Raw genomic sequence first — 19,648 nt, 5'->3', positions numbered from 1 at the left:
GGAGTTAGTTCTGCCTAACTGTGCTCTTTAATTTTATCCAGGGCACACATCTCACCTGAAATTCCTTTCATATGCAATAAAACTTTTCAAGGAATGAAGCATATTCCAATATTTGGTATTATTCTTAGGCTAAAGAGCTATGGAAATGGAATACTGAATAAATTAACCAGTGGGTGAATCTATGCAATGTAGCTGAAAGACTTCAGGGTTGGGAAACAGGAGTTCTAGTCACAATCCAATTAATTTGCTGGGTGACCTTGAGCAAGTCCCTTTCCCTCTCTGAGTCTCAGCTACACAATTTATAGCATGAGGGGATGTGGACTAGATCTTTCCACCTCTTCCTACTCCAGGTCAACCAACCTTACTATTCCTGATGTGAGGCTTATCCCCCAATAGATAAATGTCTTTTCTAAATTCAGTCTTTCTCTGTGAATTCATGTACTTTCATACAAAACTCAACTTTTCCAGGAAGCCTTCCCTGATTAATCCTATAGGGCAAAAACCACTTCCTTCTTCCTATACAACTCTCTCCTTGCATGCAAAGTAGTCAATAAATCATACTCTGAAACTGAGTCCATGAGACACTATGTAAGCTGAAGAACGGAATACATTATATTTCTCGTTTGGTCTAAGTTATTAATTTGTTTTAAGAGCCAGACTTCTTCCACCTTTTTGTGGGTATCATAGACTCAGATCAGTAAATCTTATGGACCCCCTTCTCAGAATATGTTGTTGCCTCGTTCTTGGTTGAAGGAAAGCTAAGTTGATTCAGTTGAGGTTAATGAAAATAAAAATATTTTTTTTCCTATCCAAGTTCATGGTCCCCCTGAAATCTATCCATTGACCTTCTATGTGTGGGGCTCATGGACCCCACATTAAGAACCCCTGTTTTAGAGGAACATTATTAAAATGGTGGGATGGTTATTTTCTTGGTAGATTTATAATGTCTTTGATCAGTGGGTTAACTTTTTCACAATTCCATGAATGGGGACTTTGTTTTTGATTACTAGTAGTGAAAGTAAAACCCCATTAAGACCCTACTCAATGCTGCCTCATCATGGTTTTCAAAGGCTACTAGAGTGAAAACTCTGGCTGGTCTCACCAAGTTGAAAAAACTTAGTGTATAGGTTTGGTGAAGGATTCTATGTCTGTTGTCTAAGGACTATAAACTACATTTGCAAATAGGATAGCAACCTGAGAGAGACAGGTAATCCTGTAAGCACATCTTCTCTTCTTGGATCTAATGGTGGCCAAGAGATGGCAGTATCTCCTCTTTCAGTCTTACAGGTTGGTTTTTCCATCGTCATTGGACTCCATCCTGGCCTCAGACTTACCTGCTGTGTTACCTACAGAAGAAGCCATAAGTCCCTCCTTCACAAGATTAGCTGCTTTCTGCCAGGCCTCATTTGCACCCATTCGAATGGAAAGCTTCCCAGAGGGGAATCTTGATGCTGAAACAACTTGACTTTTAAATAAGTGTTAAAATGACTGGCCAGACCAAAGTGAATGTGAAAGCTATTGCAGTGATGCCAGAAGAGTGTGCCAAAGGCCTTTGAATCTGTAACCTAAGAGCTATTTTTGCACAAATTTTGACCACACTCAGAATCAAGTACACACTATGTGGTTTTCTCATAAAGAAGTTGGTTATGAAAAGAAACAAACAAAAGCCCACCCTTGGTGCCACGAGATGCAAATCCAGGGATCGAGATTGGCTGTCACTATAGAAAAAATAATCCCATATTCCAATGTACCTATTATTGGACTGTGTCTCAATGAAAGCAATTTTATATAATTCTTCAAAGAATATTTAATTATCACCACTTGACAAAGAATTCATGGCTCGTCTGCATTTTGTCTCTGAATATAAAAGTGAAAATTTCTAAAAATAGATTTTCATATCCGCAGATTTCAGTGAGTCACTTGAGTTCACAAGGAAGGACAGAGGGTAAGAGGGTGTGTGATTTCAGTAGTGTGTGCTTTCAAAATCATGTCCTATTAAAATAATAAAATGTAGAGTGAAGAGAAATAGCCTACATCAGGGGTGGGGGATCTATGGCCTCCAGGAAGGGCATCCTTTGACTGAATTAATTTGTTCTGTGAAGCTTGGATTCAATCAAAGGGCTGAATTTGAGGGCCCACAGGGCTACAAGGGGCTTCAAGGCTCCAGGCTCCCCACTAATGGTCTACATCCACCCCAAAAGCTTTCCTTCTGAACCATGAAAACTTGGAACAAAAATCATTTCACAAAATCTCATTTTAATAATCTTTACAAAGCACAATACTTAACACTCCTAAATACAATCTTATAAAATGAATTAAAAAAAAGTTCCATAGATGTCTGGTCAGTCCATGCTGAATGCAGAGAGATTTTTGCCCAAGTGACATTCCAAGCTTTTCCTTACATGTCAAATGAGGTTCGTTTTGTAAAGGATGAACATCAACTACTCAGCCATGTGTGGGTGCTACGCAGGATTCCAAAAGTATGTGAAGGAACATATATTTCAGTGAATCTTCCCCATCCCTTTCTCCCTCCTTTGACCAACATCTGCTTCTCAACCTCCTACACTCTGTTTCTATATAACAGTCAGCAAAAGCCTTTACAGAAATTAGCAGTTAGCTTAAAATTCTTTAAAAATCACATTCCTAGGGACCTAGGAGAGGGAGGGCTTTGGTCACTTCTCAGAGCTATTTAGACGATCCTGGAGATGGGCATACATGAAACTATATTAATGGGGACTTGGATGGGGGTGGAAGGCCAGGCATTTGCATGAAGCAAGATGTCAACATGGGTGAGCACCAATCAATAGCCACATGAAAGAAGGATGAAAGGAGAGACAAGAAGAAAAAAAAAGCAAGAAAAATCTACTTGTAATGATTTATATGATCGGTAATTAAATTATGGAGGTTTTGTAAAGTACTGTCCATTCTCACTCTTTGTGATTGTGCAAATCTATCAGTTTTTAGTAGTTTCCACATAAAACTCAGGAAAAAGACAAAGCAGCATTTAATTTCCAAGGCAATGGAGACCCCCCTCCCCAATACACACATACATATATGTATATACACATATATGGATGTCTGTATCTATAGATATTTCTTGCAATACAGACCCTTATTTTCAATCTTCATTAAGAAGGAGGAGACAGAGGCATCTTCTGGAGCCAGTTCATCCACTATACAGATAAAGCAGACAAGGAAACATTAGTTTCCTTTCAAAGGAAAAAAAACATCCCATAAAAGCTGGAAAGATCTAGCAGCTGCTACGATGTAATGACCCAAACCCCCCTCCCCTCTCCCCCCAATTTCATTCAGCCTATAAGCAGGATTTACAAGGGTGCAAAGGCAAGAGGCAATACATAAATGCAGTTTAAATGATGACACACCACAGAGAACCTTGTGCGTGAAAAAATACAACTTTTTTCCCCTTTTTTTATTTGCATTTTTCATTTTATTTGTTTTTGCTTTAGCAATGCATATTCTGTTCACTCAAAAGGTGCAAGGAAAGGAGGCAGGAGTTTAATTTGGCTAATGAAAAACAAGCAGAGATGAATTTTCTGGTTTCTTGAACAACCCAAACCCAGGACAGCTTAAAAAGACACAGCTGGTAAGACATAGCACTCTCAACCACATAGCCACCTCCAGGGACCTTTGGCTACTTTGAGAGGAGCTATCTATTAAGAGAAGGGCCTCTTGTGGACTTAAGTAATGGGTTATAATCATGGTAGTTGGATCAAAACAGCTCCAACCAAGAGGGTGGTGAAAAGAAGGCACAGATCATTACAAAGACCAGATTATCCTCTTTTTTTTTTAAATACAGTATTATACATAAGCTAAAATTTCTCTCCAAGGTGATAGTTTGTCTGGGGGCATAAAATTGCATATGTAAGAGAATCCTAAACTATAAGACAGAAATGAAAATTAGGCTGTTTTCTACCCAAGGAAAAAGAACAATAAACATTCATTCCTAACTATATGTAGTACAAACATTATAAGAATTTGTGACAAAAGACGATTAAAAAATCATAAAATTATAAAGCTTGTAAACCAATAATCTGAAATACATTTTATTTATGGAAAATATCATCAAAATAGTACCACTATGGACTAAACTGCCTGAGTTTTCATTTCACTTGTGGTCTTGAAGTAGAGAAGCTGTTAGCACAATCCACTCAGCTTTAAGTCACAACCACACCACAGGGGAGTCCTTCCTCTCGGATGGAATTTGTGCTGTGCTGTTCCAAACATCTTGTGCTAATCCTTCAACAGGGAAACGTCGAGGCAAACCTTACATCATTTGGCACAAAGTTATTTTGGCTGGGGCAGAAATCGGAGTCTCAGACTCATGATGAATAACGTAACATTTCATCTCTCAAGGGTTCACTTTGATTGAAGAACCTTCTTTATGTCATTAACTTCCATCTACAAAGAAAGGACCAGATTAATCGTGTGAAACTAAAAAGACCACCTGCTGCGAGAAGCCTTTTTCTAAAAAATAACAATATATGCTAATATAAGTATATATGGTATACGTTACATATTACTATATAATAATAAATATATGTTTATACCATTGGGGCAACTCGGTGGTATAGTTCATAGAACTACAGGAAGTCAGCAAGACCTGAGATCAAATCCAGCCTCAGACACTTAGTCGCCGTGTGGCCCTGGGCAATTCACTTAACCCTGTTTGCCTCAGTTTCCTCATCTGTAAAATGAGCTGGAGAAGGAAATGGAAAACCACTCCAGTATCTTTGCCAAGAAAACCCCTAATGGGAGCACAAAGTCAGACATGAGCGAAAGAACTGAACAGCAAACTTATACTATTAAATAAAAACGGTATGTACAATATCTTGGTGCATACATGTACACACACATATATAATACATGTATACATACGTAATCACATAATGTATAACATATTGGTACATCCATGCATATATGTAACAACATATGTATACACACATCATATATAATATACACTATGTGTACACATATAACGGTAATCACAATATACTTTAAGTTTGAAAAGCACTTTCCAAGGATGGTTTCCTTTGACCCTCGGAACAACCCTGGGACACAGGTGCTCATCTGACAGATGAGGGAATTGAGGCAGACAGCCTGACTTGCCAAGGGTCACAGAACTACTAAGCGGCTGAGGTCAGATTTGAACTTAGGTCTTCCCGGTTCCAGGTCTGGTGCTCAGTCTCCTGTGCCACCTTGCTGCCTTGTATGCTCTGACTGCCCCTTAATACTGGTATTTTCCCTCTGTCGATTATCTCCAATTTGTCCTATATCTGTGTAATCTGTAGTAGATGTCTGCCTATTGTCTTCCCTATTAGACTGTGAGCTCCCTGGGGGTAGAGATCCTTCCCCAGCTTTCACTGTATCCCCAGGATTTAGCCCAGTGCCTGGCACATAGCAGACATTATCCTGACTCCAGGCCTGGCACTATGGTGCCACTTAGTGGTCCACGTAGGATGTGCTGCAACATAATGCTGGACTTGAGTTGGTTCCAAAGGGTGTCAGCACCCCAGACATTTTGTCCACCAGTTTCCTCTTCATTTTTGGATTATCCTTGTTTCTAGCACTTACCAGAAACCCAATTTAAATCAAAGCTAATGAAGAGCTTGCATCCTTCCCTTAGAATTCCTCATGTTCTCTGTTAAACTTATTTTTTTATGATTTTCAGAGTTTACCAGGAGAGGGATTGAAGAAGTCTGGCCTAATACAGCAAACGTAAAAGAACTTCAAGCATGAAGGGACATATCCCTGGGGTCCCAAAGACCACTGTGACCAACACTACCAGGCTAGAACAGAGATTTCCCATTGTAATACTTTCCTGCCGTACCTATAAGAACATCACCTGAAATTGCACATTCTTTAAAAAAAAATTTTTTTTAGATTGGGTCTCACTATCTCATCCCAGTTTGTAAGTGCCAGGGCCACTCATGGGCCTAATCCTACTACTGACTGGCACAGGAGTTTTGGCCCACTCCATTTCCAACCCAGGGCAGCTCACCCTTCTCCTCAGACAGCCCAGGGACTGGGACCAGACATAGTGTGGACACACAATTGACCTTAGCCCACTCAAACAATCCACCAGCCATGGATTACAGGCTTATGTTTATACCACCATGCTTCACAACTGGGGAGACCTTTTACAGAACAGGCATCTAAAATGTCACTCGAAGGAACTGCAAATGAGGTACCAGAGTTTTGGGGGGTGTTTTGTTGCTTCTTCTAAGTCAGATTCTTCCAAGATTTATTCATTTCCAGAAAAGGAATTCTGTAATCTTACATTAATCTTAAAAAATTAATTGCCATCAGTAGAAGGAGACATTTTCTAGTTTAGAAAGAACAAACACCTTTTCAAATAAAAATTCTGGGGCTAGCCTTTGTCCAAATGCAAAGAACTTTTGGTCTGAGAAATCACCCAGTTTGACCCCCCCAGGCTGGAGGAAGGACACGCAGCAGCAGCCACGGTCAGAACCTGGACTGCCTGGCACCCGTCTTCACCCTCCCCAAGACGTCCCTCAAACCTCCCCCGCCAAGGCGTTGCCACACACCTGCAGTCGAAGGCGAATCTTCTTCTCTTCATCCAATTCAGACAATAACTGCTTAATTTCTCTTCTGAAAACGGAAAAGAAATGGGATTCTTAAAGAGTCTGGGCTGTTTAAACAGAAATATTTCTTTGCTCTGGAACATTTTAAATTCTCCCTAAATATTTTACAAAGAAACAACACATTTTCTTTTCCTTGGTTAAGTTTAAATGACATAGCCAAGAGTGACTTCCTATGCACCTTCGTAACGTACCTTTGACAACAACATATTTACCAAATTGTCGTTTAAATATTCATTTTAAAAGTATGTGTATTTGGAAAAGTACAGGTCTTTTCACAGCTACATCTTTTCCTCTCATCAATTTTTAACTTGAAAAAAGTTTTATTGGGGGCATTTCATTAATCATCACATAGTTCGTTATTAATATGTCAAAACAGAAGTATTTGTATGAGTGAGAGTATTGTTAGACTAAGTCATTCTCTAACTCGATGAGGCACCAAAGGACACAAATAGGCAATCTTTGGAAAAATAAATACAACTCTCCAAAAGCTCATAAAAATATTCTATATCTTTCATAATCACAAATAGTCATTAAAATCAGGCTGAGTTTCCACCCCCTTCAAGTTGTCAAAGATAACAAAGAGATGGCAAAATTCAATCCATGGGGGCGTACCACAAATATACTAAAACCAGCAGTATTTCCCAGTCTTTGAGGAGAGCAAGATGAAATTACACCATGAGAATGACAAAAGCGTGCCTGCTCTCTTACTCATTACCATCATTTTCACCGCTAGGACTATATTCAATGGCATTAAAACAGGGAGGGAGGGAATCCCCATCTGTGACATTGATATTCCTAGCAGGACTCTTGAGAAGAACAGAAAATCACGAATCCTGAGAAGAAGAGCCAGGTGACCCCGGAACACTCACTTTTGCTGGTCCTTCATCGTTTCAATGATGGTCCTCAGCTCTTTCACTTGTGTCCTAAGTTCTTCCACCGCTGACTGACCGTAGCTCAACGGCTCAGTTTTTGGCTTTCCTTCGACGCTGAACGGAGAAGGGGAGTTTGACCTGTGACTTGTTGTTCCCAAAGATGATGAATGAAGGGAAGAGGAGGAGGAGGAAGAGAGCGGTGTCTGTGTACTGCTCCCAACAGCAGCCATCCCCCCGGGCTTTGGAGGCAAGGAGGCTTTATTGTCGGAGACCTATCAGAAACCAAGAGAACAAGATCCAGTGATGAGATTCCACCCTGCTCAGGTGCACTCAAAAACAACCATCACTGCCATTTTCCACTGAATTGTCCTTTATTCCACCCTCTCACCTTTGCAGAGGTACACAGTAAAAGCATCCTATAGTTTTCTGATAAGAAAACTGGAAAGCCAACTGCACCACTAGATGTCACCAAAGGTATACTCAAAAGATCCAGAAGCGGCTCCCCCAGACAGGCTTACCTTGGTATAAATAAGCAGTAGAAAATTTGGTGGGATGAGGAAATTGAATTCTCTATTAGATTTATTACTTAAAGGAACCTTGAGATGGTATTTTGAATAAACTGCAAGCCTCCTCCTCTGTTTAACATGCAAATTTGCGATGTGTTCCATATTTTTCAGAAGTGCCTGGCAATCCAAGGACAGTCTGCTTCTTGCTTCCTCCATCTTTTGCTTCTGGGCATTTCCCCTGGCTGCACCCCCTACCCCCCAATGCCTGGAAGGTTCTCTCGCCCCATCTCTGCCTCCCAGCTTCCTAGGCTCCCTTCAAGTCCCATACAAAGTCCTATCTCCTGCAAGAAGCCTTTCCTAGGCTCTGGTAATCTTAGCACCTGCCCGCCTGTGTTGGCTCCAGCCTATCCTGACTATACCCAGTCTGGAGGATGTGTTCTCCCCATTAGCACGTGAACTCCTCAGAAGCAGGGAGCCATCTTTGCCCTCACGGTGTCCTCAGCACTGAGAAGAACACTTGGCACGCAGCAGTGATTAGTAAATGCTAACAGACCATTATTTTCATGATAGTGTATATTACATTAGATTGCAGCTGTTTCTAAAGATGCACATACCACAATCCTGGAAAATCCCTTAGAAATGTTCATTTCCTTTATATTCCTTTCCAAGATGCCTCAACATGCATGGTCATAATTAAATGTCTAATCCACTGAACAGAGAGCAACCTTTGGGTCCTGACTCTATTTTAATGAGTAAACATTTTACTTTTATCTGGTTCATCTTCCCAGGAATGCTGAAATGATTAGACCAGGTTCCCCTCTAGGTCCTCAAATGCAGCCCTCTGACGGAATCTAAACTTCACAGAACAAACCCCCTTAATAAAAGGATTTGTTCTGTAAAACTTGAACTCAGTCAAAAGGCTGCACTCAAGGACCTAGAAGGCCACATGTGGCCCGGAGGCTGCAGGTTCCCTAACCCTGCATGCTCTCCAGTCAGTCAGTCAGTCAGTCAGTCAGTATTTATTAAGAGCTTGCCATGTGCCAGGCCTACGCTAAGCACTGAGGACACAAAGAAAGGGAAAAGATGGCTCTCGAGGAGCTCATGGTATAATGGGGGGAGATAACAGGCAATATGCTATGTATAAACAAGTAATATACAGGATAAATGGGAAAAAATCAACAGAGGGAAGGACAACAATTAAGGAAGCCCAGGAGAGGCTGCCTGTGGAAGAATGGATTTAGTAGGAAACCAAGGAAGGTGAGGGGCCAAGATGAGGAGGGTGAGTATGGCAGGCATGAGAAATAGCCAGTTAAAATGCCCAGAGCCAAGATATGGAGTGTGTTGTCTAAGGAACAGTCAGGAGGTCAGCGTCTCTGGATCAGAGTAGGTGGCGCTATGGAGGGGGATGTGAGGTCGTTAGTCACACACATACCCTATTGGTTATTGGTCATTCACAGGGGCTACATCTGATTTCCCTTACTTCTCACAGATCAGTTGTTTTAAATAGCTCACACCATCTTAGCAAATGCCTATGTTACAGAAGGACCACTGAAATAAAAGGCTTAAAACCCACCCTAAACTATATCACTCTTTCCTGTCATGGGAATACTGGTTTTGTTTTCTTGTAACAGTCTGCCTTCTTTTTTTGCCCAGACCTGTGATTTTACTGATCAGAAATTGGAGTTAGTTACCTATAAGGAAACTCCCCCTACCAATGCAGATGAGCAAATGCTCTGAAATCTGCACGCGTAATATCTGAGGGCACTGAGTGGTTCCAGGCTAATTTCCCATGGTCACACAGTTAGTATGTACACAAGGCAAGCCCTGAACCATGGTATTCAGGACTGAGGTCAGCTCTATCCATCGGGAGTCCAAGCTGCCTCCCAGGAGAGCCCCTTACACTAATTTAAAAGCAGACCTTTCCAAAAACATCTCATGACCTGACACATATTTGCACACAAGACATTGTTTGGTCTCCTGGGAAAGAAACAAGAGGAAGGCACAGCATTTTATGTATTTATTCCAGGAGCTGCTAGATTGTAGTTTTTGAGGCTATGGAGGGCATTTAGAGGAAATCGTGTGGAAAACAAGTGACTGAGCTAAGCAATCTCAGGAATGCTGAACAGCTGGCACCTACTTATTATGAGTAAAGCTCCCAGGGGGTCAATAACATTGCACTGAGATGTTCTCTGCATTGATGAGTAAACCAATCGATGCTACTTGAGCATCTCCAAAATGCCTGCATTTCCTGTTCACCCCGATTTGTGTCTTTAGAGTCCTTGCACACACTCAAGGGTGAGGGAATGGGAACGCAAGGGCAGGTCACAGGTGCATGGACCCCTACCTGGGATATGGTAACAGTCTTGGCCGTCTTCTTGGACACGTCTATTCCTCGGTGTGCAAGGGAAGTGTGCTCCTCTTTATCTTCTTCTGGGCTTGGAGAGTCGAAGAAATCAGGACTTGAAAGGGAAGACTGGGTAAGGCACAGAGAACGTGAGGAAAGTCTTGTTAGAATCATGGATGCACCAGGTAAGGTCTGTCATGTGATGCTCACCATGTCCTCTGTGAGGCTAGGCAAGCAGGAGCATCCCCTTTTACCAGATGAGCAGAGGAAGACTTAGATCACATGGCAAAACCAGAACGATAACCCTAGTCTTCTATCCCCAAAATGTCTCTTATCTAAATTAGCTAAAGTATGTTGGTTTTGTGAATTATTCCAGTTTTACCTGTTATTTCTGATGCTTCGCTTTGAAATTTATCCTGTTTCTCTACCTTCTTAAGGTTCTGTAGTACCCCAGAGAGAACCATATAACACTTGGACATGTCACCTGAGGACAGAACCATGTCCTTGCTCTCTTCAACAGCATGAGAGAAAAGGATCTTTCTTATCATAATGGCAAACTCACATCTAATTGGATATACAGATTTAGAACTAGAAAGACCTCAGAAGCCATCTAGTCCAGCCATCTAATAAAAAAAATAAGGAGAACTGAGGCCCAGACAGACTAATGGATTTGCCCAAAGTCACACAGGTAGAAAGAATCAGAGGTGGTATTGGAACCGAGGTCCTCTGACTCTGGAGCTCTTTATATTGTACCGTACTCGCTCCCTAACCTTACATTTCTTTCAGTATTACTGATCTGGACATTTTGCCAATATAGATCGATCCATCATTTTGAATTTATTCATTAACAACATATTTATTTTATGTTTTAAGGTTTGCAAAGCACTTTTCTCATTTGATCCTCACAACAACCCTATGAGGTAAGTGCTACAGGTATTATTATCCCCATTTACAGTTAAGGAAACTGAGGCTTATCCAGAAATGACTAATTCAGAGTCCCATGGCTTATCTATGATGGCCCTAAGAGATCTAAATATGGACAGAGAGACAGAGAGAGAGAGGGAGAGAAACAAAGAGAGGGAGAGAGAGAGAGAGACAGAGAGAGAGATTCTAAGTTCAAATCCTAGCTCTTCCATTTCCTATCTATACCTTTCTTCAGAAAAGTCACTGTTTCCCTGAACCTCAGTTTCCTCATGTGTAAAATGAGAATTGTCCTAGATGATTTCTGAGAACTCTTCCAGTTCTAAAACTGTGATTCTATGAGCATATAGATATAGACATACATGCTTTCCAACTCAAAGCCACTCACCAATATAAGACATAAGTAATTGTCTTACACACTATCTATAGGTTTTCTCCCTAGGTATGAGTATATGGGCAATTTAGTGGTAGTAGGGTTCTAGAGGTTCTAGAACCATGATTCTCTAGGGCAAGCGTTCTTTACCTTTTTTATATCATGAACCCCCTTGGCAGTCTGGTTCTCAAAATAATGTTTTTAAATGCATGAATATGTAAGATTACTAAGGAAACCAATTACTGAAATTATTACTTGAAATTCAGTTACCAAAATTAAAAAAGAAAAAGGTTTCAGACCCCTAGGTCTGAAAAAAGGTCAGATCCTTGCCCTAGGCTTATGGCTGTAACCTCTCTGGGTCTCAGCTTCCTCACCAGTAAAACTAATGTTTATACCATCAGTAATGGTGGGGGTGGGTGTGCATGCACACACGTGTGTTAACTGCGTTTGGACAAGAGGGCCTCTAAGACTCTTTTAGCTCTAAATCTATAAGCCCCTTTTATTACTGATCACTTTTTTCATTCTGATGACATTCCTGTGAAGCGAACAGGGGAGTATGTGGCCTGGAAGAGGGCAGGCAGGAAAGGCGACTGTAGCATTTTTTCTTCATACAGATACACATAAAAAACCCAAAAATCATACACAGAAAAAGATCTGATTCAGCATGTTTCATTGCGCTTGTGCTTAGTTAACCCATTCTAATATGCTTCAGATAAGACCCTACCGCCCCAGTGAGAAGTCTTAGATCATCTCTTGTTTTCTAGGCAAAGAGGAGGGGCAGTTATGAAGAGGAGACACTTACAGATGTGAGAGACTGGGATGGAGGCCGTCTACCAGTGGCTTTGGGTCTGCTTGTCGTTGGATGACTGAGCTTCTCGGTAGAAGATACTACAGAGTCAAAACCTTCTAGGTCTAAAATAAAAGCAAAAGCAAAAACAAAACGTCTGTGACAGGGGAAAACCTTTAGAGAAAAAAGGAATCAGGGCACCTTCATGTGTCACAAAGAAACACATCTTCCCCCCATACAAAGGGAGCCCTGCTTGCTTCAGACTGACTCCTCATTCTCAGGACCTTCCCCACACCCATGGCGGCTGCCTTGCCCCTCCTGGCACAGGTACCTCTCTATCTCCATCTCACCTCTTTATGTGTTGTCTTCCCCATTAGAATATAAGCCCTTTTAAGGTAGAGAGGATCTGGCCTGCTTGTGTTTGTATTCCAGCGTTTAGCACGCCATCCACCACAGTCTAAGCACTTAAATGCTCTATCTGCTTATCTATCTACCTACTTACCCATAATTTATCTATCTAGGTATCCAGGCATTCACAAGGCCCTTGCAGCAAAAATATTACAGGGACAGAGTGAATTAATTTTCTCTCTCAGTTTAGCAAGCTATTGTGGGGAAAGGAAAGCACGGCATGAATTTTCCTTCAGCATGAAAGTAGCTGCTTCCATAAATCTTAGAATAGCTGTAGAAAAAAGTGGGGGCATCGCTCTTAGGAGCCTCTTTCTTTCACCACTAAAGGTAAAATTGAATAGATGAAGTGGTCTGGTTGCATCAATAGAAAAGGCAGCTACCAAAAGCTGTTACCATAGCAACGGGCATATTGATTACCAGTGATTGATTCCAGAGTACAAGAGGCATCCTCGTAGAAGGCCCAGGAAAGTCATCCGCTTGTGTTGTCATTAATGTCTCCCCAAGCCCATCACTCACTTGGTATTTTGTCCTACAATGTATTTTATTTTTATATAACTTTTCATGTATATGAGTCTGTTTTTATCTCCCCAACTAGACTATAAGTTCTTTGTAAACTGCGCAGATGGTAGGCACTCAATAATCTTGTGGACTGATGGAAGATGAGTGTGTGCGATCAAAGAATCAGATTCTTACTGAACATCTACTACGTGCCCAGCACAGACAGTCTGGACTAGATTCCCCTTCTGATTCCTAGAATTACGTCATCTTTCAAAACTAATTTGGGGTAAAGGCTTCAATGTAATTGAACTGACTTTTAAAAGTACCTACCACGCACTGTGCCAGACACTAGGGTTAAAATGATGACCAACGATGAAGATCCTGCCTCTCAAGAGCTTTCAGTTCATTGAGTGGTAGTAGTGAGACATAGCTAGCTAGCTAAAGACAGATAGACAGGTAGATAGATATAAACAAACAGCATACATTATACTGAGGAAAGGGGCATAGGAGAGGTGTAGAAGGCAAGGTGGATTGAGAAGGGAATGAGGGAATCAAGTCTCTGCATAGTTTCAGAGGGGAAAAAACCAACAGCAATGCCTGTGGATGCAGAAATGACTGGGAGAGAAGGGCCTAGAGGCACATTGTGCATCATGCCTGGGAACGCCATTTTGTTACCGGATGGGATATGGAATGCTCTAAGCTCAAATACGTTGATCAGACAAGGAAAAAGTTACTAAATAAATCTTTAACCCTCTTTTGTTGACAGTCCAAACAATTTGGCTTTGCCTATTAATGGGATACTCAGGTTGAACACCATGCTTGGACATCAGTTCCTGAGATGAGCCAAGTCGAGTCAGACATGATTCATTGGTTAACAGAAGCTGTAAATCAGAGACACCTGAACCTGATATTTGGTTAACATATTATTCTTGTACCTGGTAAGTGAATGATGAAATAATTAATTTATACAAACTTTTAAGGGCTTTGTGTAAAACTTAATATAGCCTCACCAACCCTTGGATGTGGAAAGAAGAGCAAACCTTGGATACTCTCAAATTCTTTCCAAGGCTGGTTCTCCCTTGAGGTGGAGAAGGTAAGTACCCAAGGAAGAGGTTCCACAAAGGCCTCCATGTTCTCCCCCCACCCCAACTCTCTCCTGCTGGTCCTACTAATATGCCTAAAACCTCTTATGCTACCCCCAACCCACTCTTTTGAATGAAATGTTTAAAATTCATCTGTAATACATTAACCTAGTATCAGAATCAACATTTGAAAATAAATGGATTTAACAGAAAAGTCAAGATAGTCACCTAACAGGGCCCTAAAGGAAAAAAACACGGAAAATGTGTTTTGATTGTTGGCTGTGATTATTAAGAAAGTCTAGATCTGGTTAGGCCATCACAAAAAGAGCCCCCAGGCAGTAAGAGAGCAGAATGAGGGGAAACGGAAGGGGGACAGGACACCGAGAGTAAGGAGGGGAGGCAAAGTTGGGACTGCAGGGGAGCTAGAGTGTGGCCCTCGTCCCAACTTTGCTGCTAAAGAGAACAGGAAACTTTGGAAAGCAGGATTCAAAGGTGAGGGACGGCTGACTTGATTTCTCTATCAAATTGTTCACAGCACTTTTTCAGGACTTTTCCATTTTCATTTATATTTTTATATCATAATTATCCTTGTACCTATCTTCCTCCAGGTCTCCATTCCTATCATAAGACTGTGAGTATCTTGAAAACAGGGCACATGATGGAGCTAACTACCTTTACCTCCTCTCTTCCCTCCCTCCTCTTCCTCTTTCTGTCCCTCCCTCCCTCCCTTCCCAACAGTGTTGGGTTCATAGTAGGCACGTGTTTGATTGAATTGAGCACCTCGTATATTCAAGGCACCAAGTTAGTTTGGAGGCCATTTGAGGCTTGAGTTGCCAAACAAGTAGAATCTACAAAGGTTGACTCAGAGGAATCTGGAACTTGGGTAGCAGTATAACAATTTAAGTAGCATCTTTTTTTTTTTCTAATTTGGGCACCTCTCATGTGAGTTCTTACTCCTCTCTCGAAGACTAGCAAGAATCCTTCTGTCCTGGATCTAGGGTGAGTTCCAACTGACACTTTTCCTACCTGCCCCATCCAATCTCCTCATTTCCCATCCAGCCTTATCTCCATTACGTTCTTTTGAGAGTTCAAGGACTTGTCATGGTTTGATGTGGCTCTTTACATAGGTTAAGCTTTTTAAAATTTTTCTTAAAGAAAAGGTATCTGCTACAATGTCAGTGTTTTTCTGCCTTGGTTGACTTCCATGAATGATGGCTTGGGTAGGTAAGACCTCAGAGCTGTAGCTTACTAATGATTCATCAAGTATGAATGTGACTAAAAAACTAGCTTGGAAAGTTCCTAGAGGTATAATCTATGATCCTCTCAATGAATTTTCAACATTCACACCACAATTTGTCTTCCTCATCTATCTTTCTAAATACAGAAGTCATGGACTTCCTATATATCCTGCATGGTTAGTTTGTAGAAAAGACTTTTTCAATATGGCTACTCTGTCTAGAGGACCCTTCTCCACTAAAGAGAAAAGAAGGGAGGGAGGGAAGAAGGAAGGAGAAGAAAGAAAAGAAAAAAGAAAAAGAAAATAAAAGAGAGGGGAAGGAGGAAGGAAGGGAGGGACAGAGAGAAGGAAGACAGGATGGAAGAAATGAAGGGAGGGAAGGAGAAGAAAGAGAAAAGGAAGGAGGAAGAGAGGGGGAGAGGGAGGAAGGAAAGAAGGAGGATAAAAGAAACAAAACTGGAGATGAGTAATTACAGAGCAGTCAGTGTGTGGGAGTGAGGAAAGTATTTGATTTTTGAGTCAGAGGATATCTGTCAGAATCCAGCACCGAATGTGGAGTCATACGACCCGAGTTCTAATGACAGCTTTGCCACTTAACATCAACGTAGCCTTGGACAAGTCATGTAGCCACTCTGCACCCCAGTTTCCTCATCTGTACCATGAGGAAGATGGCCCAGATAATATCTAAGATTCCTTTCAGCTCTCTGGGGCTTTGCTCTTTGTTACGTTGGGACCTTTGACAAGTCAATTCATCTCCGCCAGTCCCAGGGCCCTCATTCCTTCATTTGTAAAATGAGGGGGTTGGGCCAGATGATCTCCAAGGCATAGCTCTATGATCTATGATCTCATGATTGCATGATGGGGCATGGGCAAGCAGAAAAGGAGGCATTCCAAGGAAGGCAAGAGCACATGCAAACACTTGCAAGAGGGAAGCATATGGTATTACAAGAAGATATCCTTGGACAAAAGAATAGGTCCTGTTGTCCCTCCTGGCTAGTGTCAGTGTCTGTTATCTGACCTGCAGCTGAGGTCATCTCTCATCACCAATCCCCTCCAACCCTCCCTGAAAAAAGGAAAACCTTTTATCGTCACTGAATCAAATTATGTGAAGTGAGACTCACTCAGGGAGGGCCACTCCTGAATGCATAACTCATCCTTTCAGCATAACTTACTAGGGCTTTGGGTGCAAAAAACCCTTGCTTTATTTATGGCAGTTCAGCTTTGAACAGATGAAAGACTCATCAGGTGTAAGAACAAAATGCATTTGGGGTTATACTGGTATATTTCTATATACTACCAACTGCGATATATCCTCACTTCCTGAAATGCCGGAGGAGAAACAATCCCGTTGCACACCCAGACCCACATACACACATCTTTACATCACTAGAGCATAAATCACACTCCCCATGACTGGGTTATGGTAGCTCTAGTGAAGGCAGATTTTTCCATTACTAACCCTTTGTGGTGGAAGGGAAATGTTATACTTTTCATCGTGGTTTTGAAATGGATCAGGCTGAAATTTGATATGAAATTTTTTATCCCAGCTGGGAATTTTTCCTCTTAGTAAAAAAAAAAATGGTTTCAAAGCCTGTAAGCCATCCTGAAATTACTGAGATGCAGAACACTAGGGTGCTTTTTAAAGCTGGCTTCATCAGGATGAAAAGTCGTCAGATGAAACTTTTGTGACACTTGGGAGAAAAAAATTCTTGAAACACAGAAAATATAACTCATATTGAAAATGACAAAGTACGCTCAGAAGGGACCTTCCCACTCTGTGTCGTACGTTAAACTTGCTTGTTTTCCATAAGGTTGAAGTCTCGTTTACTTCAGCTGGAAAATCTGCCATCATTTTCCATGGACATCCCAGACCAGTCCCAATAACTACAATTACCACATGAAGCACAGATGGTAAAAACATGGAAAAGCGACTGTCACATGTCTGAATCAGGACAACCATCCTCAAAAGCTTTGTCCATGGAGCTCCTGGCTAGGGTTTTCTTCCCCCATCATACTCCCCATGGCTCATTTTTGTGGTCGAGCATCACAGGACCAGAAATGTTTAACTTAAGCAAGTCACAATTTTTCCTTATGCCTCAGTTTCTTCCTCTGCAAAGTGGATTAACACTTGTCTCTTTTCCTTCATAGGTTTTTCTTTAAAGGGGAAATAAGCTAATTTATGAGAATCTTTTGCAAAAGCACTCTTCACTAAACACTAGCAAAGCAGTATGCTAATCACTAGGGGAGATAGCAAGAAATATCAAGAAATTTTTCCCCCTCCAGTGCAGTAGAGTTCTTGGATATTAGTAGGAAAACCTAGAGAAGGGGATTGCTTACAAAATCTAACATGACAGTCAAGACTGCTTAAAACCTGAAGGATTCTCTGTTACACAATTAACCTCTTTTCCAATTTGTTGCTGTCAGTGTTCAGTTGTGTCTGACTCTTCAGTAATCCCATTTGGCGTTTTCTTGGCAATGATACTGAAGTGGTTTGCCATTTCTTTCTCCAGCTCATTTTACAGATGAGAAACTGAGGCAAACAGGGTGAAATGACTTTCCCAGGGTCACACAGCTAGTAAGTGTCTGAGGTCAGATTTGAACTCAGGGAGAGGAGCTTTACTGACTCCAGGTCCAGCGCTCTATTTACTGGCCCACTTAGCTGTCCCAAGTAGGGAAAAGGTTATTAAAGAAAACAGAAAGATTTTTATCTACGAGTGAACTGAATCCTACAAGGCTAACATCAGAAGAGATATCAGAGAACCAACCCTTTTAACAGCTGACTCCCAGTCCATTACACTATTCCACTGTATATATATCATAGTGTCTCTTTCAGGCGACAAACTATCCAACTTATGAAAACCCATCACAAGAGTACAGTACTACATCAAATGGGAATCACAGTGCTGGCCTTCTCAGTGGGTGGGCAGGGAGAATTAGAAACTCTAAATTTTAAAAAATGAATGCTAAAAATAAATTATTAAAAAAACAAAGTACGATGCTGAGCGCTCAGTAGGCATTAAAAAAACACTTGCTTATTTATCAAAAACAGATGGGGCCTGACTCATTGACTGAAAATTCTATTCCAGGAAATTATGAAGTTTCGAGGGCAAGTACATTCTGAACGCAGCAGGTTTATCACAGATTTAGAGCTGGAAGTCACCTTAGAAAACCCCGCCCGTGGCCCCCCCACCCCGGCTGTTTTACAGATGAAGAAACTGAGGCCCTGGGAGACAACGTGACATAGAAGATCACGAAGGGAGCCAGCAAGAAAGGTGGAATTTGAATCCAGGACCGCTCCCTTCAGATTCAGTGCTCTTTTCACTACAGCACAGTACTTCAATGAAGTTACGGACTGTGTGTTAAACTGTGGTCCATACATGGAGTTATCTGAGGAAGCCTCCGGAAAGGGGAGGAAACCATGGGAAATATCCTTCTACACTGCACTGCCCATTCTTTCACATCTGACCCAAGGAGTGTTTGACCCATCCCTGCTAAGACGGTACCAATGAGACCACATTTCCCCTCACAAGCTAGAAGCTCCATACAATTCAACGGTAAGCAAGGCAACGATCCATCTTGACTTCTCTCTGTAAGGATTACATTATGTCACACTTTAAACAATAGTATACAGTTTCTTCTACTCAAATATATTTTTAAAAATAGTTTTACTTTTAATAAGTCTAGCTATAAAGTCTGGTTATGTGTGTTTTTTAGGAAGCAATTTATTTTTACTTAAATTTTATATAATTACATATAAATTTCTATATTGTATTTTGTTTATAATTTACATATTATGATACATAATGTATATTACATAATTTTATATTAACTAGATTCTTTCCAATTTTAACATTATTTTTCCCCCAGTCACATGTCAAGAAAATTTTTAGCATTCATTCTTACAAGATTTTGAGTCCAAATCCTTGTCCCTCCCCGCCTCTATTCTGAAAATGGTGGGTAGAGTGATATAGTTTATATACGCGCTATCCTGTAAGAA

General features: G+C 41.1%; 1 protein-coding gene across 7 annotated transcripts in view; it reads right to left on the bottom strand.

The window, feature by feature from the left end:
• Positions 1–2,236: 2,236 nt before the first annotated feature.
• Positions 2,237–19,648, bottom strand: part of SH3KBP1 (SH3 domain containing kinase binding protein 1) — a 415,998-nt gene continuing 398,586 nt past the window's right edge. For all 7 annotated transcript variants that reach the window (XM_072615333.1, XM_072615332.1, XM_072615331.1 and 4 more), the window contains 5 exons: positions 12,442–12,551; positions 10,346–10,474; positions 7,493–7,767; positions 6,567–6,630; positions 2,237–4,419 (listed from right to left, as the gene is read on the bottom strand). In XM_072615333.1, the coding sequence (XP_072471434.1) occupies positions 4,378–4,419; positions 6,567–6,630; positions 7,493–7,767; positions 10,346–10,474; positions 12,442–12,551 (620 nt within the window). In that variant the 3' untranslated portion in view covers positions 2,237–4,377. The remainder of the gene's footprint in view (positions 4,420–6,566; positions 6,631–7,492; positions 7,768–10,345; positions 10,475–12,441; positions 12,552–19,648) is intronic.

Source organism: Notamacropus eugenii, chromosome 5 (assembly GCF_028372415.1).
Source record: "Notamacropus eugenii isolate mMacEug1 chromosome 5, mMacEug1.pri_v2, whole genome shotgun sequence".
NCBI lineage: Eukaryota > Metazoa > Chordata > Mammalia > Diprotodontia > Macropodidae > Notamacropus > Notamacropus eugenii.
This window is presented reverse-complemented; position numbering and strand designations above follow the sequence as displayed.